This window comes from Poecilia mexicana, unplaced genomic scaffold (genome assembly GCF_051168715.1).
Source record: "Poecilia mexicana isolate PSO_F unplaced genomic scaffold, ASM5116871v1 scaffold_1, whole genome shotgun sequence".
Lineage (NCBI taxonomy): Eukaryota > Metazoa > Chordata > Actinopteri > Cyprinodontiformes > Poeciliidae > Poecilia > Poecilia mexicana.
This window is the reverse complement of record NW_028263370.1, coordinates 21576742-21604375: the sequence shown is the minus strand read 5'-3', so window position 1 is coordinate 21604375 and position 27634 is coordinate 21576742. Positions and strand designations below refer to the sequence as shown.

The following is a 27634-nucleotide window of genomic DNA, read 5'->3' as shown; positions in this document are numbered from 1 at the left end:
GAGTTACCAACTCGACTGCTTCTCTGGGTGATGCTCTCCTTTTCTGATCAGTCTAGGTGAACTTCTTATATTTATTGGTCTCCATGATGTTATTTATTCAACAATGTTCTCTCAGAATAGCTGGGTTTATATAAAGATGAAACTACGAACATGTGCTTTATAAGACTTCTGAAGGCAAATGTTTGCACTGGGTTTCATTTCAAGGTATCAATATAAAGGTGGATGAAAATAGAAGCTTTCCAGATTTTTATGAGTGAAATGCTCTAAAAACATCTTCCACTTCAAATTCATGCAGCACTTTGTGTTGCTCCATTAAATAAAATCCCAGTAAATACATTAGTTATATACTGCTTTTTGCAAGTAACTGAATACATCCAAGATAAATTTAAGTTATGTTAATTAATATCTAAATCTAATCTAACATCTTCCCTGAGCCACCTCAAAACACCTCAGTTATGTTTTGAACTTTTATTTTTGCAAAATTATCACTATGAAGCATAATGTTTGCATAATGCCTCAGTTTTCTTACTCTGCTAGTAAATATAAGCAAAGAGCAGATTCTTGCTGTTGGCTGATCTTTAAAGACGTTGGTGCAAAACAAATCTTCAGAGAAACTTGTCTCGTAGAAACCTGACCCTAAACAATCATTTTTGGCCTCTTTTTAAGGCTTTCCTTACATTTGATTCAAACTCTTCCAGAGACACATTCATTTCCTCTCCTATGTGCTGAAAACAGAAAGACAGCCCAGATGAGGGACCTGCATTCCCTGATATTAACACAACATGTCTGAAGCAAACAACTGTGGCAGCTCATGCAACACCCCTGCTGTTACAACATCTGTGGAAAGCTCTCTCTTCCTGACTCGGTGTCATGTTCAGGCTGATCTGCCAGTTCTTAATCAGCAGACTCTAAGAAGCGAAACGGAAAAGTGAGAATGAAAGTAACATGCTCTCACCTCAGGCTCAAGGTCAGTCGTCCATCTTTAGCCCTCAGCAGATCCCCGATGGAAAAGGTAGCGCTACCGAGGAAGGAGCTCTGCAGAGACAAGACAGAACCCAGATCAGTGAAGTGCTTCAGCAAGAAAAGTCACTGAATGATCAAAAACGGCACCATGCATATATAAAACGACCATTTATCAGACAGTCACCGCTTCACCACTTACTAAGTTACAAAGCGCCTCTGATTTCTTTACCTTTGGCTCAGAGAAACCAAACTTTCTGTTGAATCTGGTCAACAGGCACCTTTGGACTTTAGCTGGATCTCGCTAATTATCTCCCCAGTTTTTCTCCAGTATAGATCAGTCAGTCAACAATATAACCACTCACATACGACGTAAATAACACAGATAATCTATTGCATCTGTTAGTGGGTGAGATTAGGCAGTAAACAAACATTTCCTCATCAGAGGTGACGTGTTAAAAGCAGGAGAAATGGTAACTGGCCTGTGCTTGTATAGAGCTTTAATAGCTCAGAGGACTCCAAAGCTCTGCAGTCAATCACACACTGATGGTGGCACCGGGCTCTTTGACTGGTTACAGGATGAACTCCTACCTGCTGAACTACCATCGCCCCAAAAACAGGCAGTGGAAGGTGTTCAGTGAGTATGAGAAGGTCAGATAATCGTGTGTTTGTAGTATTAGTGTGACTCTACTTTGGTACAAACCATCTTCCTAAGCATTATTCCAAAGCTTGCCTTTTATGAAGCTGTACTCCCTGATGGTTGGTGACTTTTTCAGTCTTTTTTGTCTGACTATTAGACGAGTGGTCACAATATTATGCCTGATATAGAGTGCTTCAGCAATCTAAGGAAAGTAGACAGGTAAAAGACAAAAGAAATGTCAGCCCTGAAAATTGACTTCCAATACAAGAACTGTTTCTGAAAATCAATTCTGTAAGAAGCAGAAATCAATCCAACATAGACCCAACAAAAGATCAGAGAGACCTTGGATAGCTCCTTTGGAATCAAACTTTGGTGCTAAAATACTATTTTTGTATACAAAGTGCAAGAGATTCAACTTAAAAGGACTCCTTGCTCTCTTGAATGTCCTAACAACACAGGTTCATCTCTCCAGTTCAGGAACTTATGCCTGGATGAGTCACAGGAATCAAAATATAAAGAAACAACTAAAGAGTTTTGAATAGGCAAAACCGTGTAATCTTTTTAATTTCAAACGCACCAGCATTCTTTTCTTTTTGGCTAATGTCTTTTTTTTCTTGCTGTTCTGGCGACATGCGTTTGCTGCAGGGAAGAAATGAGCAAGGGGCGTCAGAGCACGAGAACTGGGTCACGGAGAGAAGAGTACGGGACAAGCCCATCAATAACGCAGATCTGCATTGGAAGAAAACACACACCCTCCTGGGCCTGAACGGATACACACACATGTGCTGACACACATACAGACGCAGCACGTCCTGCACCTGCAGCGAACAAAGATGACGTGTTAAACTGTGGAGAAAGGGCCGCAGCAAATAGTCTGGGGTGACCAGCAAAGCTAATGAACATTAAGTGCTGAGATGAACATTTTTTATAATGGGAAATATTTTTTATTGACTGGGTAAATGGCTCTTTAGGATGGAATACCACAGCCTAATTTCAAACTATTTTATCGGACAAAAACAACAAAAGGTGTTTGTTTCCACCATATCATTCCTGATGGTTCATTGAACACTAAAATGTTTAGAGAAAACGTCCATTTCTGCTTTATTTTAGAGGCGTATCAGAAGCTCTGACTCGCCTCTGAAAACAAACACAGAATTATGTTTATTTATTTATTAATGAATGTAAATGAGTTTCAGGTATTGTTAGAGAGCATGCAGAGCTTCTGGGCTTCCCTTCCTGCACAAGACAATGAAAACAAAAAGAGGCTGTGAAAATGAGATAGACACATTTAAGACAAGGCGAATAACAAACACCAACCAGAACCAGTACCAGTCAGGATTATGTCTGTAGATATTCATTTATTTATTGTTCTATCCAATTCACATCTGACTTTAAAAGAACTATGAGAATAACGAAAAGGCCTGCTGCTTCCCAAGATAAAAAGGCAGCTTGTATGTTATTCTTTTGAACTGCCTGTCAGACACAAAAAGCAGTAAATCATTTATCTGACAGAAGTAAATTATATTGAATTTTACCAAGGATCAAGGTAAACCAAAGTCTTATAAAACTACTTCAAAACTTTGTGTTTCTAAAGTTTAAAGTCGTTATTCTCTTAATTATATTCTTAAATATGAGTAAGATGATGGGACAAGAATCGTCCGTGGTTCATGACAAGAAAAATGTTGACTTTAAGTCTCTTCTCTTCTCGGTCTTCATGAAAGCAAGACTAAAGCATGTAAACAATACAAATATAAATATAATAATACTACTAATACCTTATGTTTTAACACATAAAAAGGTCTACTACGTTCCCCCAGCCATCATGTAGATCAGTTCAGTCCCTTTATTGTCTCCCAAGGGGGAATTCGTTTTGCAGTCAGGCATTTCAAGCACACAGACCAACATAAAAGTGCATCAACATTGTTGAAACAGACACCGTCGTCGGTGTTCTTTTATGTCGTGCTATATGTTTGAAAGAAAGATTTAAGCAAGTTGCAAGCTCTGAAAAAGTGTACCAATTCATTTAAAAAAAAAATCACACTCAAATGATAATATCAGACAAAAATAACCTAAATTAACACAAAAAGGGGAAAAATCGACCCAAGCCAACCTGGTTTTCCATTAAAACAGTGGTTGGAGCGTTCCAGTTTTAGTGAACTGCAGTCTCTTTTTTTATTTCACCATAAATGTTATTATTCAAGCATTTATATTTTGAACCACCTCTACTTCCAGTCTTCATGCCTGCACTTGAGGCTCAAACACAACTACTGCTGACAGGCTCCTGAGAGAGAGCTGGTGTAACTGTATGCAGATTAAAGTAATGCCACCCCACGTACTGGATGTAATACTCAGCTTGATGAAAGAAGCTTTTTCCTGCAGTAGGAGGGAAATTTGAGGGATGGGAAAAAAACTGGCAGCAGAAATTTGCATTGTTTATGCTGCTTGAAAAAAAAAAACAGCCAAAAGCTGCAGAAATGAGCAAATAAGGCTATAAAAAAAAACCTGAGTAAATACACCTCTAACAACCCGCTAGCTCATAATAGAACTAATTGACTATTATCAACGTTTTTAGTTCTAAAGTTGCATCCTAAAGAGGAGAATAGCCACAAACAGTGATAATAACAAGATTTCCATCACCACTACCTTATGGGTCTGCAACTCAAGTCCAAGGTCCTGAACTTTGAACTTTTAAATTTATCACTGCTCCGACACACCTGAATCAAATGATGCCAAGGACGTCATTCAGCCATTTGATTCAGGTGTGCTGCAGCAGAGGGACATTCAAAGGTTGTTAGATCCTCTCTGCACCACAGAGACTTTTTGAACAAGACTTGGTACTGCACCCGTTGTCAACATGCAAACTGGATTTTTGCTGAGAAAACTGAGCTTTCTAAAAAACACTTTACACAGAGGAGATCGTTGAAAATTTAAAATGATTATAGACCATGACATGGAGAGCTTCACTGAATTCACAGCTGTGTGGTGTGAATCAGTCACCACTTCTTTTATGAGAGGACACCAACAAAAACCTTTTGTTTAGATTTTTTTAATGGTGAATTTGGATGTTTTTTGTGTTTGGAGTGTCTTTTCTGTGCCTTAGGCTACAGTAATCCAACAAATCTGTTGTTCTTCAACTTAAAATCAATGACACTGCACAACTTGGTGGACTATTGTATTCTGCCAATTATGTTTAAAATACAGAGCAGTGTTTTACCAACACATATGCAAAACGATTTATGAAAATTGAGAGGATCAGAACGTTGTATTTCTGTTTATGCAACACATCTGTAGTACAATCTAAAGAAAACAGAGAATAGATCAATATTTACTTTCAACAAAATAGTAGAATATAACATTAAATTTATAATGAGCATATCAATTCAGTGTTGTGTCATTATAAATATTACACGTTTTTTCTTTACCATTATAATTTTAACATATAGACATTGCCTGTTTTGTGTTTAAAGATGCATCTGGATGTTTGAATGTATTTAGTTGTCTTTTGTGTATATCGACATGTGGCATGTTCATTTTGAACTGTAAGTTAAACGAAATAAGTAAATAAGCCTTTCCGTATTTTTCTACAGTTTATTATAACTTCACTCTTGATTGGTCACATTACATTCCTGGCATTTATATATTTGTAAGCTCATTAGCTGCCTGCATGCTGGTGAAGTCAAAATGTGCTCAGCTTTGTACGGACGATTAGTCCAAACTGATTACACTAGTCAGACAACAATCATGATTTTTTTAGTCTTTATTTTGGAGAAGCACGCTCAAACTATCTGTTGAAAAGAGTAATAATGTTCTAAATAATATTGTGAAACTTAAGATTATAATTAAGTTAAAATGTCATACAGATTTATACCAAATTTAGACTTTTAGAAATTAGCATAACTGGCAGATTTCAATTAAAAATGAAAATGCCAAGGGTCAGATCTTGAAGAGAAAATTGGATGAATGATAAAGAAAAGAACCAACATGATAAATGTAACCTTGTCAGAAGTTTTGGGTCATAAAGCTGCTCTGATTAACTGAGCATGGCTGAGCAGAGCCGCAGTGACTCCCTGAAACACAGCAAAGCTGACAAGTTCAATTCAATTCTTGTCAGTTTTATTTATGTAGCACCAATCTGAAACAAAATGCCATCTCAAGAGACTCTGTATAATGTGATAGAATAGGCAGTAGATGTCTTTCACCCGGGGCATACAATATTCATACTCTACGCTCCACAGTTCTAGATTTCTCATCAATAACCTGTTTTAGTAATGAAAAGAGTTAAAACCCAGTTTTGACAGCAGTGGAAATTAGTCATTTTACAACCACAAACTTCAATGTTTTATTTGGAATTTACGAAAAAGTAAATTAGCAGAAATTTGATACGTTTTCTTTACAAATAAAAATCCCATAGGTGTGATGGATATTTCAATTTCACGCCCGTCTGATACCACTACGGAACAAACTTCCCTCTGAAATCATCTAGTTAGTAGAGAATCCTGCAGGTTTCAATTCAAAACGCCTCAGATGTTTGTTAGAAAACATCAGAAAACCAGCCGTTGATAAGACGACTTGTGCACAGATAGATTGGCAAAAATAAAGTTATCATCAAATGAAAGATGAAAAAGAAACTCCTGATAATGTTTGCCACAAGCCATACAGGCTGCACAGCAAACATGTCAAGATCCACTGGTCAGATTAAAACAAAGCTGAAGTTTTCGGCTTGCGTTAAAAAAACTGTGTGATAGAAACCCTGAAGGGACCAGTCTGAAACATGGTGGAGGCAGTATAATGGTGTGGGAATGCTTTTCTTTTACAGAGACATTGAAGATGGAGTGAACTAAGTACAGATCTTTAGATCTCTAGATCTAAGCATGTTCATACATTAGAAAGCCAATACTTTGTGTTTATAGACCCAATAAAACTGTAATAAAATATGTCAAACTTTGTAGCTATAAAGTGAAAAACATGGAAAAAAGTGAAAAAGTCCAGTTTGTAGGAATACTTTTTCAACACGCTGCAAACTCATGAAGAATTTCCTGTTTTCTGTAAAAACATGGACTGCTTTGTCGGTTTATTTTCACTTCTCGACTCCAGGTATTTGCGGTCACTTCGGTGCTTTTACCCCACAGAGACCCGCCACACAACCCGAGGCCCGCGAGTTAAACTGACATGCTCTGTTTCTCCACCTTTCTTCCCTCCTCACTTTTACATCTCACCTCCTTCCTCTTCTGAAAGCAGTACAGCCTTTTCTCTCCCTCGCCCCTTTTTTCGGTCTCTCTCCGCAGTACTGTGCATCAGATAAGAAAAAAGGGCATCCTGTTCACTGACCTTTCTCTAAATCATTTCCTCTTCCACATTTTCCTGCAGAAACACACACAGATGCTCAAATACATCCAGCGAAATGCTGCCCCAAAACATATTCTCATGTTTATTACTATTATGCATTCAGAAGAGGGTAAACATGCGCACTAATCGAACATACGGAGAAAAAGCATAATATTAATTAAAAGACAGAACAGCTTAGCTACAGCAGAAGATTAGTCATGAATTAAATAGCCAAGCATCTCATTATGCATGTGGTCGATTCTTCATTGCTGAAGTACAGCAGCTCGTCTCGGTTTGGGCCGATAACCCAGAGAACAACGGCTGTTATGCACCATAAAGAAGCATCGCGTCCCCATGTAGCCATTACCTGTGAGCCGGGATACAGCAGCTGGTAAACGGCCTCCAAAGTCTACAGTGCAGCGAAAAAGTCATTTTCCACCTTTCATATTTCTTCAGTTCTTCCCTTGTTGTCATAATTAAATGTTTTAAGTCATCATAGCAGATTTAATATCAGAAAAAAAACATGAGTAAATGCAAATTGTAATTTTCTGATGATAGAAACTAGCTACTGATTGGCTTGTGTCATCTTCAGCTCTCTCAGCTTTTTGTTTTATTTTGTCCTACACTAATATGAAAAACTGCAGAAATTCACCCACATTGGGGAGTTTTTAAATCTTTGTGGCCAGTTTGAGAACCAAAGGCATGATGCTAATCAGATTTAACTGACGACTTTGACTAGACCAGTTGCTATAGAGCAGAACTCATGGCTCCAACCTCGGATCATCACGCTACCAGCACCATGTTCTCTGAAATGATTTGATTATTTGTTATTGCTGAGAACAACAGAATCCTTTAAACTTTAAAAATGCCTTTGTAACTTTTTCCAAACTGATAGATGTTGACGACTTTGTTTCTCATCTCTTCTTGAATTCGTGCAGAACAGGTCAGGATGTTTTGCTTTTTGAAATCTCTAAGCCTACTTCGTTCTGACAGTCAGGTTCTGTTTAACTCATTTCCTGATTCTACGGATCTCGCAGGAACCAATCCAGGCTGTTGTTACTGAACCTGAACTCAGCTTTGCAAAAGTTGAATTCTGATTAAGCAAAGGTTTGTGTGGATAGTTGCTTTTTATTTTTCTCTTAAAATTTTTCTTATTTCGCAGGTGATTTTTGACCGGTGGCTAAGAAAGTTTAATGATATGAAACATTCAAAGACACATGTGTTGTTGTAAATTTCCATCATCAAAGACGTAAAGTTAATGAAGCTCCCTAAAGCATTTTCAATGCTACCCAGAAAACTTGAGAAACAGGAGGAGCAACGTGAGAAAACATCTTCCAGGATTAAACATTTTGTTCATCTTCTGGTCATTTCGCACATCCTTCACCTCTCTGACTGATTTTTCTTTCTGCTTCTGTCGGTCCTGCAGCTTCAGACCTATTAAATAAACTTTTGATCTGCCTGCTTAGGAGAAAAAACTTTCGAATTTTCCAAGCTTCTTTTCACAATGTTCTGAAAGTGACGGACACTTGTGCAGAGAGCTGAAAAGCCTTCAGGCGATCTCAAACGCTCCTCTGTGGTCCCTTCAAGGCCAGAGTGTGTTCATCACTTGGCAGAGCTAAACAGTCCACCTCAAGGCGCAGATTTATCGATCCTCCCCGATGCCCGAGGTGACAGAATGACACGAAGACGCACACAGACATGCTCTTTCAATCTTCCTCCTTTTCCCCTCCAAACTCAAGAGAATCCCTGATGCAGAGGATGCTCACTCTCACACTGCACCCAGAAAGGCTTTTTACATAAACAGCAGCCATGTGACTCTATAATTAACACGCATCCTGTTCATTAACAGACACAAACCGCACAGGTCAGTGGCGTCTGCTCGGCAGCGTTCATCTTCCACTACAGAACCGGCTCTACAAATTGGCCTAATTAACTCATCAGAGGTGTCATGACATGCAGTTAGGCACAAATTTGAGAGCCAACCGAGGAGCAGCAGCAAACACACACAGACGGACGCGAGGAAGTCAACTTACAGTTAGGTGTTAGAGGATCCCAGCAAGTAAAACAATGTGAGGAGAGTGAAGGAGGGGCTGACAGAAGACAGAAAGAGGAAAAAGTGATGTTATGTCTTCCTTCTTCTTCTTCTTAATGAGCTCCAGGAAGGTCCCGTCACCTATCTTTCCCCCGGTCCGCGGTTAGAGTAACTCCATATATATGTCTTGTTTGCTCTTTAAAGAGCCGCGGGAACGCCGTTTGACTTATGCATTGTAAATACAGAAACACATCAAACACACACCAACATGCACACTGCAGTCTGCGCTGACTGAGAAGTGGCTCGAGTGAGCCGGCGGCTCTACTGCTGCTGCTGCTGTGGCTGGCGTGACGGAAAGCGAGACCAGCGAGAAAGAGAGGAGGAGGAGGAGGGAGAGGAGGAGGGAGGAAGCCGACGAGTACAAGCAGCCGAGTCGTGGGGTAGGTGGGTGAGGAGGAAGAGGAGGAGGTTACAACGCAGAAGAGGAAGAGGCAGAAGGGAAGGAAGACAGACAATTAAAGGGCAGAGAACCAAGATAGCAACAAAAAGAAGGAGTGAGATATAAAGGACCCAGACTTGTGTGTCACACCTCAGCGGCTGCCTGTGACTCAGACAAAAAAAAAACACTTCTGACCACTTCAATTAATATGATTTCCAGCCACACGCCACAAACTGCTCCTGTTCGCTCGCGTGTTTGCATACAGATAAATACTTCAAAAACACACAACATACTTCAGAATCACACAAGAGGCTTCGCCAGACTCTCTGCCTCTCTCTGCATTTCAAATCAGATGTTCGCCGACACGCTCCAGCCTCAAACTGAGACAGGGGAAAAAATATATATATTTATAGCTGCAGATGACAAAAAAAAAAGCCACACAGCAACACCGGTGACAACAGGCTTAAGTTTTAACTATCTGGGCTTGAACCTTGGATTAGGCAGGGTTTAATTTACCCCTGCCGCCGCGGAGGGGATGACTAATTCTGGCAGAACAAAAGACCCGCTCCACTCTGGGCCTTATCACCCCAAGCAGGTACACAACCAAACACAATGAGACGAGCAGCACACCCACCACAGCACTTAGCATTTATGAGCGCATGCAGCTCGATGCAAATACGCCGAGTACTGGAGGTCACGGTGATCACCAGTTAACCTTTCTGGATATGGGAGGTGGCGTCAGGGAGAGTGGGCGGAAAGTCTACTTTCTGCGTTTATTACATTGAGGATTGATGACCTGGATGCCAAAGACTGATTCATGAGCTCATACCTGCCAAAAGATTACCCAAGATGCCTTCTAGCCTGCTAACAAACTGCTTACTCTGGGTCTGCAGCTAAATTTATGTAATCTAGTGCTGATGCCAAATACATTGGTGCGTTTTTTCAGTTAGTTACTAATGTTTCTTTTTGTTGTCAGTGATTACTGATGTTTCTTGTGGATTTTCTTTTCTGCTTGCCCACCCTGAACTTCAGCTTACAATAGGATTCAACTATCCAGAAGCAGAGATGTGCTGCATGCATAAAAAAATCCCCAGATCAAAGCAAAATAAAAATCAAACCCGCAGCAATGAGGCATATTTAATGCAAGACTTTGAAGTTCAAAATGTTGACATATTTTGGAATCTAAGTTCCTGAAAAGCACACTGAGGCTAATAGGGATTGGTCTTTAAATCACAGCAGAAAGCACAAGTTGGATGTCAAAGTGTGAGATCCTTGTGGCTGTCAAATGAGAAGCCTAAAGGTGCTGCTGCCTCAATGTCACTTTCCACTTTCAGCATTATTTAAACAGCTCGAACATCTTAACACCAACCCAGAGACTTGTGCAGCTCATCTATCTTTCATTACTCTTTCGTGCGTGTGTTGGCAGATGTGACAGTCTGTGCAAAGATGACAGAAGTAAGACACTGGTGGCTAAAGCTACAGAGGATCTCACACAAACAGTCTCTCCAAACTGGGGTAAGTGCAGAGAAAAAAGGAGTTGGTCGAGTTCCCAAGGTGAGCTCACGTTCTCATTCCTACCCAACCACCAACAGCAGCGTCCTTGAGTTTTTTCTACTTGAATCTCAGTCCCATGATGCGGATGTGTTAACAAATTGTGTCCTTAAAGAATTTAACCTAACAATGCTCCCTTTATATGACTGATAACAGGGAAAAAACATCTTTGTTTGCATTAAAACTGTACTATGCAGGATATACAATGGACCCCGGTGGGGGTCAGAGGTCACAGCCTCTAACCCCCACCGGGGAATTGTTAAAATCCAAAAATACTTGGTTTTAAACACACTTAAAGCTGCCTATTTTAAAGAGGCAGTATGCATATTCTAGACACAAAATGCCATTTTATAGCACATTTAAGTAATTATGTCAACTTTGGTTGTAATAAAAATGCTGTACATATCGAACATGACTTAAAAGAAACTTGACTTTGTAATTTAAGACCTTGAAATCGGGCTTCCGTCTCTTTAAGAAGCTCCTGCTCTTTCGGACGCTCCACCTTTAACGGCATTACAACAACATTCCTCTATCAAGCCTTTAATGTTTTTATCAGCGTTTCACTCAGCAGATTCGCAGTTCCACTAGGTGTCTCCTAACTGTTGCTGCCGCTAGTCTAGAGGAGCTGACTGCCGGCCAACAGCGTGTCAAATAGCATTGAATCTACGTATCTCAGCTTCCAACGCAGCATGTTCTTCAGAATATTTCAGAAAAAATGTGGGAATATGTGATTTTTCATAGTTTCTCTTGGGCAAGGCCAAGGCAAGAAAATCTCAAGTTCACAATATCCAAGTCCAAGTTTTCTTCCCAACCAACGGGCAAGTCTTACATGAAAACATTCTCCTCTTTTTCTCCTCGGTGCTGTAGGTTATGAATTCAAAACCTGTTTTATTTATCCAACCATTTCTCACATAAACATTTAATAATTCAAATTCACTTCAAAACAGTGCACTCAACAATTTAAAAATACTTTTAACTATTGTGGTATAAAAGTCCAACAGTTATATGATGATAAATACTCATTATTTATATATGTATTTGGTGTGCATACATTGTATTAGAATAGTTTATGTTCAAACAAGAATGGTGGAAATATGTTAAAGCCTAGAATGAATCTAACAAGATCAGTAATATTATGTTTTGCAATGAAAAGAACTGGAAGTGTTTTTATATTTACAGGATTAAAACTTTAGTCCATGTATCTGAAATATTTACTGAGAGTCAGAAGATTTGCAAGGTTTTCAGGAAAACTATGTTCTAAGCCATTGCTGCCAACTTTAAAAAGAAAACATGTCACAACATTTGTCACAAATTACCAAATAAAGAGGGAGGTATTATGTGGCGAGTAAACTGAAATGTGATTTGTTTTAATATATGTGAAAATAAGTGCCTTTATCAGGAAGGATATTTGTAAAGATGTCAGTTTAACAATGTGAGAAGCATGTTTATTCTGTTTGTGCAGACAGATATTCATGTGTTCATCATTATACCGCTCACATTCACAGATGCTATTGTAATCCGCATTTAGTCAATTAGTAAAGACTTTTATTGTTGCGGGCCCACTTCCTGTGTTGCCCCAAACTCTTCAACTTATTTAAAGCCCCGCCTCCAGCGCAGTTTGAACAACATCACCTGTTCCACTGTGATTGTGGCTGGCTCTTGGCGTTTTGCTGACAATTCATCCTGGAAATTCACCCAAAATCTCTGAATCCACAGATTTGATCTTTTGAACTTTTTGGCGTTGTTACCTGGGCCGTCACCAAGACTGTCACAGCTGATTGTGGTCTAGTACGCCCCACTCTCTTCACAAAGCTAACCTAATCGCTGGTATTGTGCGTGTTCTGGCACTGTTGTAATGAAATGTATTAAAATAGGATGTAGCTACATTTAAATTGATATTGCGCAGTATATTTATTTTCTTTTTCTCATTTTGCTTGAGTATTTGAGTTAATTTATTTTATTTTCCTTGATATTTTGAAAGTTAACTTTGATTTCAACTTTAACCTTAAATTGATTAGTTTGAAATTAATTGATATTCTTTTTGTTTATTTAAATTATGGTTAATTTAAACCTGACTGAAATGTTTAGTTTAATTATTAGATATTTAATAATTGCATTTGAATTTGATATTTATTGCATTTGTGTGTTTGCACAAACTTATTGTTTGATAAAACACTTAATGTTTTTTTTTGGCCTTTTATGTCGGGTTTTTTTATTTCATGATGGATCAGATCCTCAGATCCTCTTTGAAACCGATGGCGAGCCTGGAAAAGGACAAGAACTCTGATCTTTGAATTTATTTATTTTGAATTAACTTGTCTCTCACTGTAATTGTTTGTTGTTGTTTGTTTCCCCCAAATCACTAATATATATACATCAAAACTAAAACATTGCTTTGTGTCTTCACTCACACCTCAGGCTCCTTAAAGAACCATCTTCTGATGCAGCTTTTGTAGCCGCAGTTAGTTGCCTAGCCCATAACTGTTACACTATAAACCATTAGTAGCCAACGTCCCTGATAAACCAAATGCATTCTTTTGTTGGAGAATATGCTCATTGTTGTGGGAGCGCTGCTCTGCGCCTTATCGTCTGACTTTCACTGCTGATTACACAACATTAAGATCATCCATGACACTTGAGAGCCAGAGGACTGGGCTTGTGAGCTGTGATGAGTGAAGGGGTTGGGTGAAGGGTGGAGGAACGCATGCAGCAGATTCATCTTAATAGTGATACTCGTTTGCACTTAGAAAAAAATGGATGTGTTATTTTATGTTTCCTATTGCCTGTACATACAATTTTCTTTCTTTTTTATTTTATTTTTTTTTGGTGCTATTTTTATTATGTTTAAAACTTTATTTAAAAAGTTTTTTGTGTGTGGGTCTGGGCTCTTAATTGACTTATCTTTTTGTGATTTTGCTTCTTTGCTCATGTAAAGCAATGACAGCTTTTATTAAACAGAGCAGTCAGACATGAGTAGGTGGTGTTAAAACGTCCAGTCTGAAATGAGCCTAGATCCAGCAATATGATAAAGAAGCAGCTCTTTATACCGCATGGATCATTAAAATGTTGAGATTAAAACTACAATGTTAGAGGTAATCGAGGATTGCAGGTACTTGTTAAATTAATAACCCACAATCTCAAGGAAGAAAGAAATATGAGGGATAGGGTAAATGTAATTACTACTAATAACTTGATTTTTATTATTACACCTTTGATATTGAAGACCTTATGAAAGCAAGAAGTAAAAAAATCTTCAAGTAAATGGATTAAAATTATATTTATGGCTATTATAAAGACTTACAATGCACTTTTTGCCTCTATGTAGTAAAAGACAGACAAACATAAGGATGTATGATAAATTGGGATCAACATCTGTATAGGTCAACGTGAGTCATTTTTTTAACATATTGGTATTATATGGTTGGTGACATGGTTTTAATATCTCCCTGGTTTGTTCCTCATATGTTTGGAGCTGCTGGACTGGAAATGATTTATGTAATCTACACTTGTAGTTAAAGTTTTTGGCAGCAACACAACTGTTGGTTTTTGCAAACTCTGCAAACTTCAGGATTGATCAGAGTAATTACCAATTTTTAATAACGTTTGAGTTTAATCCACCTTGCTGCACTGCCTTCCTTCACCGTAGATATTTATCAGACAATGTTGTAACAACGTTTATCAACTTCTATGTATTTTCTGTGCTATTTTTTGTCACATTACAAAAGACATCATATGTATTTTTTTTACATAAATGCAGTTGAAACATTTCTGTGAAGAAAGGAGAAAATTATTACATCCCCTGATTTATTCCTATCTAAAATTACATGGTCTTGTATGTCATGTGATTTTTTGGAACATTTGGAACATCAGAATTTGAATGTTACATTTAAAGAGATATCAAAAATAATCTGGAATGAACCATTTCACTGTATGGAAAATGGTCTACAGGTTGAGGATATTCAAATCCACTGCCGGCATGCTCAGATCTTGTTATTCAAGAAGGTTCACCCTGAAAGCAGACCACAAGATGCTAAGCGAAGTCTCCATAAAAACCTAGAATGTTGCTAATGTTGAAAATGTAAGCCTGTACAGCCAAAAAGCACAACCGTAACTTTGATGGGAAGTGAGCAAAGTGCTCTCCGAGGAAAACATGAAGGCTAGACTAAAGTTTGGCAGAGACAACGGAGACAAAGCACAGGATGTCTGGAATAATGTCCTTTTGATGAATGAGTCTAAAATTGAATTACTTGGACACCAGAACAGAAAATACATTTGGCAACTAACCAACACTGTTGGGAAAAGAGAAACAAGACAGAAAAACACTTTATTTTCCAGAGATGCAGGACCTGGTTTGCTCACCATCAGAAAATCCATCAAGAATTTCACCGTTTATCAAAGGGAGCTTTGGGAAAAAGGTGGGACGGTCTGTAAAAAAAACAACAAAAAAAACAACAGAACTACACCCAGCAACATGATGGATGATAAAAACTAAGAAACAAAAGATTCTGGGTTAAGTCAAACTCAAATTCGTAAATGTAAAGAGGTATATCACAGCTTACAGTGAAGGGAAGGGGGTAAACTTACCACTGATGTCACAGTGAAAGAAAAATAGAGTATTGACATGTTGGACTGCTGGTCTTAAAGGGGGAGCATGATGTGTTTTCCAGACACATAATCAAGTAACTATGTTAACTTAATTTGTTTTAAAATGCTATATGTATCAAATATGACTTAAAATTGGGCCTCTGTCTCTTTAAAACATTCTGCTCTTCCTGAAACTCTGCTCCGAGGAGGAGCTGTGTCTTGAAGGCGGAGCTAGGTCCACCCAGGTGTTTTGCACAGCTGAATGGTTGCCATAGAGACCAAAGGATATCTCAAACATGCGTGGAAGCATCAAGGCAACACTCCAGGTACGTTTTTGATGAGGAAATAACATTACAACATTATGTAAAGCTCAAAAAAGCAGATTTTACATAATATTGGCCCTTTAACTCTCATAAAGCAGGTGGAGAAAAGAAAAACTCATAACTGTGATCTACTCCAGACATCAAGATCATCAGTCCTGTCTTAGTCCAGGAACAGATGACTCTGAAAATATTTATTTTTCACAGAAATTAGATGTTTTACCAACAGAATTACCTAAAAGGTCTTAAATGCATTTAAATAACTGCCAGTATGCAAAAACACAATTTCTGTCCCACTACCAAAACATTTACTCAGCAAGGCTCTGTTTAATAGTTTGGTTATTTTAGGTCTTCCTTCTTATCTTATAAAAAAAGGGAACCCCCTCAGTTGTCACTGAGAAATTTCATTATCCACAAAAACAGAGTAAATTATTTTCTGGCATAATAAAAGCCATGATGTCAAAATCAGCACGACTGCATCTACACTCAATTCCTCCAAACTCTCAGCTGATAAATTATCTTTTTAACTTTTTGCTATTTCATTTGTGCTATGCATGCTAAATTAAGTTTTATAAAACATCATATCTTCCCCACACTGTTTTAACTAAAGCTATTTCAGATCTGAACTATTTGCTTTTTTTAAAAGCATTAACACCTGCCTCATTTTTAAACCACAGAAGCAAATGCTCACCGATGGCTGGCTGCAGAAAGACTGCAGTCCTCCAAGAGACACCGCTTTCACATGCTGTCTTCTGCAGATATTGGATGAGATCTACAGAGCCATAAACAACAGGCACCGTGCTGCATTTCATACATACATCTCACCTTTCCTCAGAAAACAATGTGCTTCCAGAGGATCAGTGATTCTGTCAAATAAGATCCAAGGAGTAGCAACACAGCCCCAATATTCAGGCTTCCATTCAGGCATTCGTCAGCCTGTCAATGCATGTCCCTGAACATGAATCTTTTCCTACCACTCTATTAGTTTTCCACATTTCCCTGCCTTTACTGCTTACTTCATCATGTTCAGGCTGTTCTCCTTGGTGACCTGCCAACACTGAGAAATCCCTGTTTTTTTTTTTCCTGCAGAGGCATTCAGGAAGGTGCTACACAGGGCTCAAAGGATTTGTTTAAGTACCTTTAAAATAGAAGATCAGATTTCTACAGTCATGCATATTTGTCTCGCAGGCAAACGCTGCAGTCTGATCTTAATGCATTGGAGCAACTACCAATGGCTCCCCCCACACTGTTCTCTGGTCTATAAACTTTAACTGCTTACCCCACTGCAGACTAGGTGATAAAAATCAAGGCTCCCTTCGCTCAGTCTGTAAACACGACTCGCTAGGAGTTCTGTACCACCATATTCAAGAGCCCGTTAGCGACCTGAGGACTGGGATTTAAATTATAGGATAGCAACGTTGTGGTCATTTGACACCGATTCTGCCACAGAAGACCTTTAAAATAATACGCTTTGCAAGTGCTAATTTGGAGCAGCTTTTTGCAAGCTGCTATCTGCTTAGTTTGATGGAAGCTTGTGGTTTGGAACTTCCCTCTCTGTGACTCTGCACTTTAAGTCAAAGTGCACAAAGACAGAGAAGGAAATAAGTTGCGCAAAACAAGAAGCTACAAAACAAGATGCCAAACTTAACTTTGTATCTGCTGCTTTAACTTATTTAAGGCTTTAGGTGCATGCCATCAGATAAGCAGAAATCCTCTAATGTTGTTAAGAATGCAGAAACGGCTCAGAGGTTTTTGTATTAACGCTCCAACAAAACCTGCAGAAAATATTTCTCTGCAACATCGAGGAGCTCCTATCTCTCCCTGAGGCTAAACAGGCGAAAGTGTGCTGGGTCTCTTGCACCTTAACACTCGCATGCTCAGACACACAATAATGGTTCTATAATATGCTAACTCGTGCCTGAAGAGGTTGATAGCTCTCTTCTTTAGAGAGCAGGGCTATAGGGGCTGTAAAAGCAAACAGCTCGGATCAAACCAACTCTTAGCTCCCTTTGAAGAATGGGAGACAATTACAGAGATCAGTGGTGCAGCCCAGAGGTGGTTAACAGCCAAGACAGGCAGAAAGACAGAGATTGATGTCCCAGAAGATCTACAGAGTCTGATCCCTTAGTGGCTTCGGTTAAATCTAGCGTTCACTGAACACACATGTTGGAAACCGGTGAGTTGTAACCTGAGGCTGCAGGAAAACACTCAGGCATTTATCCCTCAGTCCATAGGTATCGAACAAAATGCTGAAGTTTGACTCAAAAGACTTACAAAAGAATTCACACCTTCAAACCCTTTTACCTTTGTCACATGAAAACCGCAAACTAAAACATATTTTATAAACATTTTAGGTGACAGTAGCTGCGTTTCCATGACAAATCTGTGCAAAACTTTGTTGGTATTCCGCTAATGTAAAAAAAAATTAATTTTACAGTTGCTGTGTTTACATTAAACAAGAAACGTAATTAAAGTCACAGAAATAAGTTTGTTTATGCGATAAGTCATATTAAAAAAAAGCCATGCCACCATCCTCCAGGTACTTCCTGTTGTCTTCTTTGTGGTTTTTGCCAGCGGTAACATCCAGTGGTTGATCATGTGACTCGTGTGACACATAAAAGGTTTTGTCCGTTGCAGTTTTGCGAAATAAACCAATTTCAATATGGCCAAAAAAAAAACCCCCACCTAATTTTCCTTCCATTTGATATGTTTACTGTTCTATGTGATAGTGCTTCACATTTTCGGTTGTCAAGATGTGAGTAAGTTGGAGGAGTCTGAATACTTTTAGGTATGTAATTATGTATTAGAAAGTCATTAACGGAAATTCAGTTGTACCAGCTGCAAAGGGAACAGCAAGTCAGAGCATATAGAGTTAAACAAGAGAAACATATAAAAACAGAAATATGAATAACATGCTGTACTCTAAGGGAAATTTTACAGCAGAAGAAAATACTGTGCAGTTATTACCTACCCTAACCCTAACTGAGTAGGGTGATTCAAAAAAATGGTTAATGTTTATGTACAGTAAATTTCTGAATACAAACAACAAACTATTTATGAGAAGTAAAAAAAAGACAACAGCAAACTACAGCAGGAATGTTACTTCAAATGAGATAAACTGACCAAATAACAGCCGTGATCTGTGATAACGCTCCTTTATGTACCTAGGATGCAGCCGTCTGTCCCTGAAGGAGCTCTCCAGTTCAGCAACACCTTATGCATGGTGTGGCAGACATATTGAAAGTACAAGTAAGCATATAATATTTTTATAAAGTATTGTATTTTTCTTATTTTTCTAGTCTTGTTCCCCAGTCTTTTTTTTCAACTTGCTTATCTATCTTATTTTCAGAAAATGTCTTTTTGTATTGATTGTTTTTTCTAAAATGTCAAAGTTTCTAGTTTTGTGGATTGTTTTGTTCAGTGTTTGTGATCCAAGGGCACTGTAAGTGGGACTTTAATACAAAAACATTTCTACTGAGAACGACAAATTGAGTCTACGCAGAGACTCGCTCGCCACATTTTACCGGGTAAACAACGAGATGGAGGAAGGAGTGGGAGAGGTGCAACAGACCCTAGATATTTTTGTTTCACAGCACACCACAGTCAAATTTCATGGCTAAATGACACATTTACCGGTTCACATAGAAAACGCAACAAAAGAGCCTTTTGTACTAAACATTCAGCTTATGTGAAAGAACTTGTCCTTGGTGACTTTAAGATAGCTCACTGACAGATCCAGAAAGAGCATATTGTAGTCGCTGTTGTGCACTCTTGTGAATAAGGATAAGATCACAACAAATATATACGTATTTCTGTGGAGGAAGCAAAAAAAAAAATCCCTCAATCCTCTTTAGGTCTGCAGAGAGGAAATAGTTTAGGTGGATTTATGATTATCATAACTCCATCTGAGCGGGAAGAGAACAAGGCAGAGACAAAAAAAACCTTCTGCTTCTCTGAACTGATCTGATCTCTCAGTATTCTGGGTGGCTGATGGTGGAAAAAGACAACATGTCATTTTATCTATTAATAAACTTCAATCTGCACGCAGCTGGAAAAGAAAAATAAATTGTTTATGACGAAAGTTTGATGCTTCAAGTGGAGATGTGTAGAGCTGCCATGAAATATTAACATACAAGACAAAAGACATGTTTCAACACGGTTTCTCTTGATCAGTAGCTTTTCTAAGAATATTTTTCTCTTCTGCTGCATAAACCGAGTCAAATACAACAATGAATGTACAGCTTTAATCTAGAAGTTGAATTCTTTGCAACTTATTTCTCCAAAATAGCTCAAGCTCAGGAAAATTGGACGGAGAGGTCTGTAAACATCAATTCAACTTCCATCAAGTCAAGAATCTCAGATGGATTTACATCTTAACTTTGACTAGGTCATTATGAATTAATTTAAATGAGAAATATTTTGAAGCCTCTAACAAGATTTATTCCAGAATAGCTCTTTATTCAGCTCCATGTTTCTTCACACTCCTGGCCAGCTGCCTTGCCCCTGCTGAAGAAAAGCCTTTTAACGCCATGATGCTGCCACCGCCGTGTTTCACAATGAGGAGGTACGCTCAGGGTGATGTACAGTGTTGGTTTTGTTACGCAACACCACAACCTTTCTTTATGTGGCATGTGAAAAACTGAAAACAGGACTTCCTGTGGCTTTCCTCTTAACACTGACTTTCTTCTTGTCATTGTTCTGCAAAGAATTAAAAATAAATAGTTCTAAAGGTCATGTAAAGTAGACTCATAAATTCAAGTTAGATGTGACATGCACACGAAAATGTCTTTGGACGGTTTCTATAGTTGATGAAATTGGCTACCAGAAAGAAGCTTTTAATGATTCTGTTTGAGCTAAATTTCATCATAAGGACAAACACCCATAGGAGTAAATTGCTAGGCTAAAAATGTACAGTGATTGACCAGTCTGAAATAACCGTTAGGATGTTAACAGACCTTCAAAGGCAGGAAGGTAGATTTGGTTGAAGGTTCATGTATGGCTTTCCATGAAATGTCAAAGGCCAGGTAAGTTTATTTATTCACTGTAGGACTGTTTAGACACAAGGCAAAATGCTTTACAACTTTTTAAAGATAGTTCAATATGTCAAACAGTTAAAAGCAATGCACAAAAAAGTACAAAACACAAACATATTTGAAATGTGGAATAAATAAATCTAGAAATCAGCCAGTCAGCCGCAACAATTGGCTGCAGCTCCTCCTGTCTTGTCCTGCATTAAAAAGATACTAGGAGTGATCATACCTGATGCTTCTCATACAAAAGAAGAAGCTGAACTTGAACCTAAAATTTGCCAGGGGTTAAAACTGTAGATAATTAGTTCTGCTTGACACTTTGTTTTGTTTAAAGACTGTGCAGAACATGAAGGAAAAATCCAAACCCAAAGAAATGCATGAAAGACCTTTCTTGCAGAAGTCTAGATGAAGACAACTTTTAACCAGAAAACTGGGTTGGTTTCTAACTTTGGCCACAGTCATCAGTAGCCCAGTCACAGAACAGAACTCAGGTTTTAAATGTTCCACATAGCATGACTTTACAGAGAACCCAGGACTGCAAATGGTTCTTGAGGTTTACTTACACAACGTGTCAGACTCTGACTTGACTCCAATATCATCAGGAGTTCAGTTAGCCATGGAAAATAACTGCCCTTACACAAACACGCATCTAGCCAACAAGCATCAGCACTTTCCACCAGTGTCTCTCCTAAAGGAAACCATTACACTGCAGAAAGGCACAGGAAGGGAGGCAGGGAGGGGATTTTCTCAAGTGGTTTCCTCTCTTCCTCTCTCTCTCTCTCTAAAAGAGGAAAGAAACTTTGAGTGAGACAGTTTTTTTCAAGAAAGAGAGAGAGGGAAGATTAGTCAGCCAGTCATCTAATTCACTTGTGACCCAGTAATTTATTTAGCTAATAATCTGCTTTTCCAGGTGACACTAACAACCACCAATAAAATGATTAGAGAGTCGACGGGGAGGTTACAATGGGTCACGTTTAGGCCTGTCTGGCAAAGAAGATATGTGATTAAATTCTCAAACGAAAAACACGCAATAAAATGATCCAGACAAATCCCACCTTGAGGATATTGGAGTAGGATTATACAAGGAAAGGGTTTTGGAGGTTATTGCAAAGACAGAATTTCCTGGAAAGTCTGGAGGTATTGTACTCCAGCATCAAATACTTGATGATATCTATAGGGAATCTGCATGACGATATGGTGAGTTGCATGCAGAGTTCACTTTATTTTCCATCAGAAGACCTTGAGATAAACTCAAGCAGTTTACCTCCTATTTATTATTGCTGATGCACCGATCAATTGGCCAGTAATTAAGTTCAATCAGAATTTCCAGGAATGGTCCAGACTACAGATATGCTGGAAAATTCAGCTTTCTGGTAAACTCACCAACAAACTCCTATGATTTACCTTTTTGTTATGAGTTTAGTACAAATCAATGCATATTTTGAGACAGAAACTAAATAAAGATTCAAAACTCGTAGCATTCTTGATTTTCTACCAGAAGCAACTTTTTAGCTTTTTTTGTTTGTTTTTTTTATTTTGTTTGTTGAGGCTTGTTGGTGTTCCTTTTTATCTGTTTTGAACCCATCTTGTTTTATTTGTTCTCTTAAAAAAAGTATCTTTTAGCTATTCAGCACTTTGTTAGAAAGTAGATTATGATAATAAAATTAAGCTAACTTTGCATTTGTCATTGTTATAAAAAAATAAATAATTTCAATTTATCACAATGATTATATATTAAGAAAAATTCCTAAATCAGGTAAATAAAGCTAAATATCTTCATTTTCTGAAAGTGACACTGGTAGAATAATGTAATTTAGGATATTAAATCCAGGACCCTCTAGCAAACTGGTACTAAATACTGTACAGAAAAGGACAAGGATGGGCGGATAAGAGAGTTTTAAATTAAAGAAGGAGATAGTATGTATTTTACAGGCCATTTTATAATTATGTTACCTTCAATTGTTATGAAAACGCTGTATATATTAAAAACAAGCTAAAAGACATTTGACTTTGAATCATAGTCGTATCCGATTCCTTGAAATTGACATCTGTCTCTTTAAGAACCTTCTGACACTCACTCTTCAGGAAGTCAACCGATCTCAGTGCAGGATACTTCAGTCTCCATTACTTGGGCTCTGTTGTGGAAAAGCTAACAGGATTTTCTTGTGCTAAGCTACACAACCAGTACTTAACTTCATGTCAAAGAAAGGCTTCTATTCATTACTATGTCAAAGTTGTACATTTTGTGAAAGGCCAATCTCATCCAAACTTTGGAGGGGCGCCATTAGAAATATTATCTGAATCCATAAAGTTAAAAGCTGCCAAGATTTATTTTAGGATGAGGTCAACTTGTAGACTGTCCACAGGAAAGATGGATTTTACCACTTTTGTGCCAAAGTCAAAGTGTGGCCAAATATCATGCAGTACAAGGCTAAATGGGTTGCACAAGTCCTGCTGTCTGTCAGAGACTCCAAGTCAAAACAGTTAGTTACGGAACAAGAACACTGCATCAGACCAGTGATGGCATGTCAACGTACAAGCAGTCTAATATGCCTCCACTGTCTGTTCAATAGAGATTTAAAGGAACATTACTGAAAATAAAAAATGGCCATAAAGCAGAGACTGATGTTTGAGCAAAACAACCAACCAGAATCACTGAAAAATCAACCAAAGCTTCTTCAGTTAGACTCCAAGAAGCATTACCTTTTCAACCATCACCTTCCAGAAGAGCCCGGCAGGTTTTACTACAAGGCAAAGCCATTTTTCTCCCACTGAGTTGTGTAATTAGTGGTTGCAAAGCTGCTTGTTGTCATTGCTTTATTGTCTTGCTGTTGTTACCCAGGTGGTGTTGCCAACTGGATGCTAAATCACCTCAAGGAGGACATATGTCTCTTTTTTACATTTAATTTGCCTCCCTATGAAGTCTTTGTAATTGGTTCACCATTTATCTGATATATGCACTTACAAATCTTCTTCTGAACTTATCCCTTCCTCAAAGAAAGCAGATCTTATTTTGATGGAGACTCTTTGTCATTTTGTTATTACTTGTATCTATTTTTACACACTTAGACAAAGGATGCCCAAATCTGGGCTCAATCAATTTTAGCTTATGCTTAGTTCACCATAAGAAGCATTTCATCAGTGTTTCACTGGGCAGACTTAAGTTTGACGGGAAACAGAGGCATTTTCCTACAGAGAGCTCTTCTACCATGAGGACTCACTAAAACTGTGCTTTTCATATTTGAAATGCCAGTAAATTACTTCTTGCTATCACTGTTTTATATTTCTTTCCCTAACCTTTAAGTTGATTCTTTCAAAGTTCCGGTGCAGGTACACCTTTAGACTGAAGGGAGTAAACGTCTTGATCCCTGATCTCATCAGAATAAATCTCCCACACATTTAAATACCAACGCTGCTCATCTCCTCCATTTCCAAAACTGCCGTGCTGCTGGGAAAGTCTCTTAACCCCAGCTGCGCCGTGGAGCTCCATAGAGTTACTTAGGCTATCAGACAGTTGTGAGCTTATGTGCAAATGATGCAGAGTAGTGCATCCATTAATCACACGGCGGGCGGTCCGCCCCAAATTAACATTACTGTAGGTTTTTATCAACATCAGGGTGGGAGAATGAAAGGTGTCCTGACCATAACGGTAAAATGCAACATGAGCGCAGAGGCCTGGTCCGAATGCGAACGTGTTTTAGTGTAAGCAGAAGGAACAAGCTGGGTTCAACTGTATAACTCCGTTCATCGTTTGAATTACATATCAACTGATGTTAAGTACAAGTATGTTTTAATTAGGGCTGTCAGAGTAAGTACATGCAATTGACTTAAAAAGTTTACTGTAGTTTAATTATTAACCAAAGATGAATCATGAATGTAAAAGCTTTTGAAAAAAAAAAAACAAAAACCTCAAACTAAAAAAAATGCACAAACTATGGCCTGGAGTTAAAGGCATGTAGGATTTAAAAACTGAGAATTGGTCTAATCATTAGTCTTCATGTAGATTGTTTACTCCCTAAGGGTTGAATATAATGTACATGTAAAAACACAACCTGGATGTTTTTTGTATTCTTCATTGCCACTAATAGATGTAACGTTTGTAGCCAGAACCTCTGAATGTTTCCAGTATTCATGTGGAACGTCCTGCAGCTCTCGCCTGCTGTGTTTAAGCATTTTTAGGAAGTCTTTCCTTTTAGGGCCTGAGCAGTGGTACTTTGCCTCACTTATGACTTTGGCTGACATTGCCACAATGATGGTGAGGGAAGCAAAGTGGCCATCAGACAAGAAACAGTCCTTATCTGGGGACTGTTACTCACGTAGGTTATCACTGCAGAGCTGTCCACCCAATCACTACCAAAACTGTTCTTGGGTATCTCTGAGATTGCCTCTCATAAAAAAGACCATTTCTATAACTGTGTGTGTGCGCGCATGTGTGTGCGCGCGTGTGTGTGTGTGTGTGTGTGTGTGTGTGTGTTTCGCTTCGCTCTCTGCTTCCATTCCCCTCTCGCTCTTCTTTTATTGCAGTAAACTCTTACGCATACAGAAAATTCCCACCACATTGACATCCATCCAGCAAAAACCAAGTGGCTATGCCATAAATATGTCACCTCGGCGTCTTTTGCACATCATGATTATTGACAGGGCAGGATTAACCGAGGCTGGGATTCTCCATACTTCAGCAGTTCATAATTGGAGTGACAATTCACCGTGCAACAGTGGCTGTTCAGACCGCCTCCTGAGACGGAGCAAATACGCCAGTGAGCGCGTCGTCAAATCAGGTGGAAAGATAAAAACATTTGCAAAGGGTTTCGCAGAAACACAGTATGGAGTCACTGGAGTGTGGGAAGTCATTTTAGAAAACTTTATGAGCTAGAATTATGTAAGAATCTTTAAAAATACTCATCATTATTTGATCTGAACTTTTATTAATCATTCAGCATTCCAGGCCAAGACTGTAGATTCCCCATCTTGTGAGGAAGTAGAGAAATTTTGTACAATTTGAGAAGAAAAAAACAAAAATAAAAAAAAGAAATTGCAGTTATAAAAACATTATCAAAAGTATTACTTTTTTAAGGTTTTTACATATTCATATTACAACCACAAACATTGTTTTATTTGGATTTTATATGATAAATCTATGAAAAATGGAGGATGAATCTGAAGTTGGAGGATGAGAACTTTTGCCGCACTTTTTAGATTTTTAAAATCTATGTGTGTTTTTAGATTTTAAAAATCTATGCATGCAACCGTCTACGTTTATACTCCTAAGCAATCTGCCACCTTCAGACACCATATTATTGGCTAATAAATTCCCCCAGTGACTGATTTCATCACAGTGTAATTATATATATCCTGTGATTTGCTGAAACGTTAACCTGCATGTGAGGGAATCATGTAGAAATAAACAAGAAAAGACATGCAGCTGTAATTACAACAAAAATTGTATTTATTCACGGGGCTAAATATAAATATACACCACACTTTTCAGTGTTTTTATCCACAAAAATGTTAAAACCTTTTCACATTGTTCCATATAAAACCTCAACAAAACATATTACCGGTTGTGTTTATGATGTAACAAAATGTAAACCATGCCAAAGAGTATTGATATTTTTTGTGAGGTGTGTGTATGAGTGCAAGTTATCAGTGTACACCTGATAAATTGGGATTTTATGCCTCTTCATCACATTTATTTGGATAACTAGATAAAGGTGAAAAAATGTAAGCTGCACAAAATTGAATTAGTCACTTCCTAAAACGGTAATTTTACCAATTCTCATAATGGAATATTTTATTAATTGATCTTTACTTAATTGATCTTTACTTCTGTTGTAACTTAATAAGTTTATAAAAAAAAAACATGCTTAATCATGTAGAAATCTGCTGCTAATCTTTCAGTTGGTGAGATTTTTATTTTATTATTTTATTTTTTTAATAGTCAAGCTGTTACTCCGATGCGCAACTAACAGATTTGGACTCAGACAATACCGCATCCAATCAGTTTTTGTTTTTGTTTTTGGGGAGGGGGATTTTACAAAAACAATCTTGATCCAATTTTCTGAGTGTGTACATTTGTATGTGAACTCACAGGGAAAGGGTACAGCCAGAGGAAGAGACAACCGTTACAGCAGAGTGGTGTTTTACTTCATTCAATATATTTTATGCTTCTTTATGGAAATGACCAGACATGCACCATTATACCATTCACCTCAGATTAGGCTTTATGCTCGTCAGATTATACAGCGCACAAAGACGAATCAAACATTCTCACCAAGCAAACCGGGACCCGCACTGTGCATTTATCCCAAACTGGAGCGAGAAAAGACAGGAAATGAGGCCATCATTAGGGACAAGAGCTCTCCCAGGGGCGACTGTTTTATCTCTTTAAGCAAGAACGTACAGTAAAAGGTTCATGCTCACAGAGGAAAAAAAATGGCTATCATTAGCAGTCCATCTCTGAGACTCCTCTGAGGTTTAGTGAGTAACAATGTAATGCGCCAAACAAGAAAAAATAATCTTATTTGTCTCTTTATGAGCTTTTATCGTAAGGACTTTTCATCCTTTCCTGTCCGAACAGCTTTGTTCAGAGTTCTCATGAATTTTAAAGACAATGACTGAATTTTAATGCAACATGAGAAACTAACTCTTCATTCTTTAGAGGAAAAAGCTATTAGATATTAGAAACTTAATTATTAATAAAATAACATTACGCCCCACTTAAATGAATTTTATGGAATGCATAATTGCTTAAAA

The 27634-nt window shown here is 38.1% G+C and overlaps 1 protein-coding gene across 4 annotated transcripts in view; it reads right to left on the bottom strand.

The window, feature by feature from the left end:
- Positions 1-27634, bottom strand: part of inpp4b (inositol polyphosphate-4-phosphatase type II B) — a 188130-nt gene that overhangs the window by 116959 nt on the left and 43537 nt on the right. For 3 of the 4 annotated variants that reach the window (XM_088006342.1, XM_088006333.1, XM_088006335.1), the window contains one exon: positions 956-1035. In XM_088006342.1, the coding sequence (XP_087862468.1) occupies positions 956-1035 (80 nt within the window). Of the gene's footprint in view, positions 1-955; positions 1036-8958; positions 9303-27634 lie in introns of those variants that run through there. The other variant, XM_088006337.1, reaches the window with a different exon arrangement.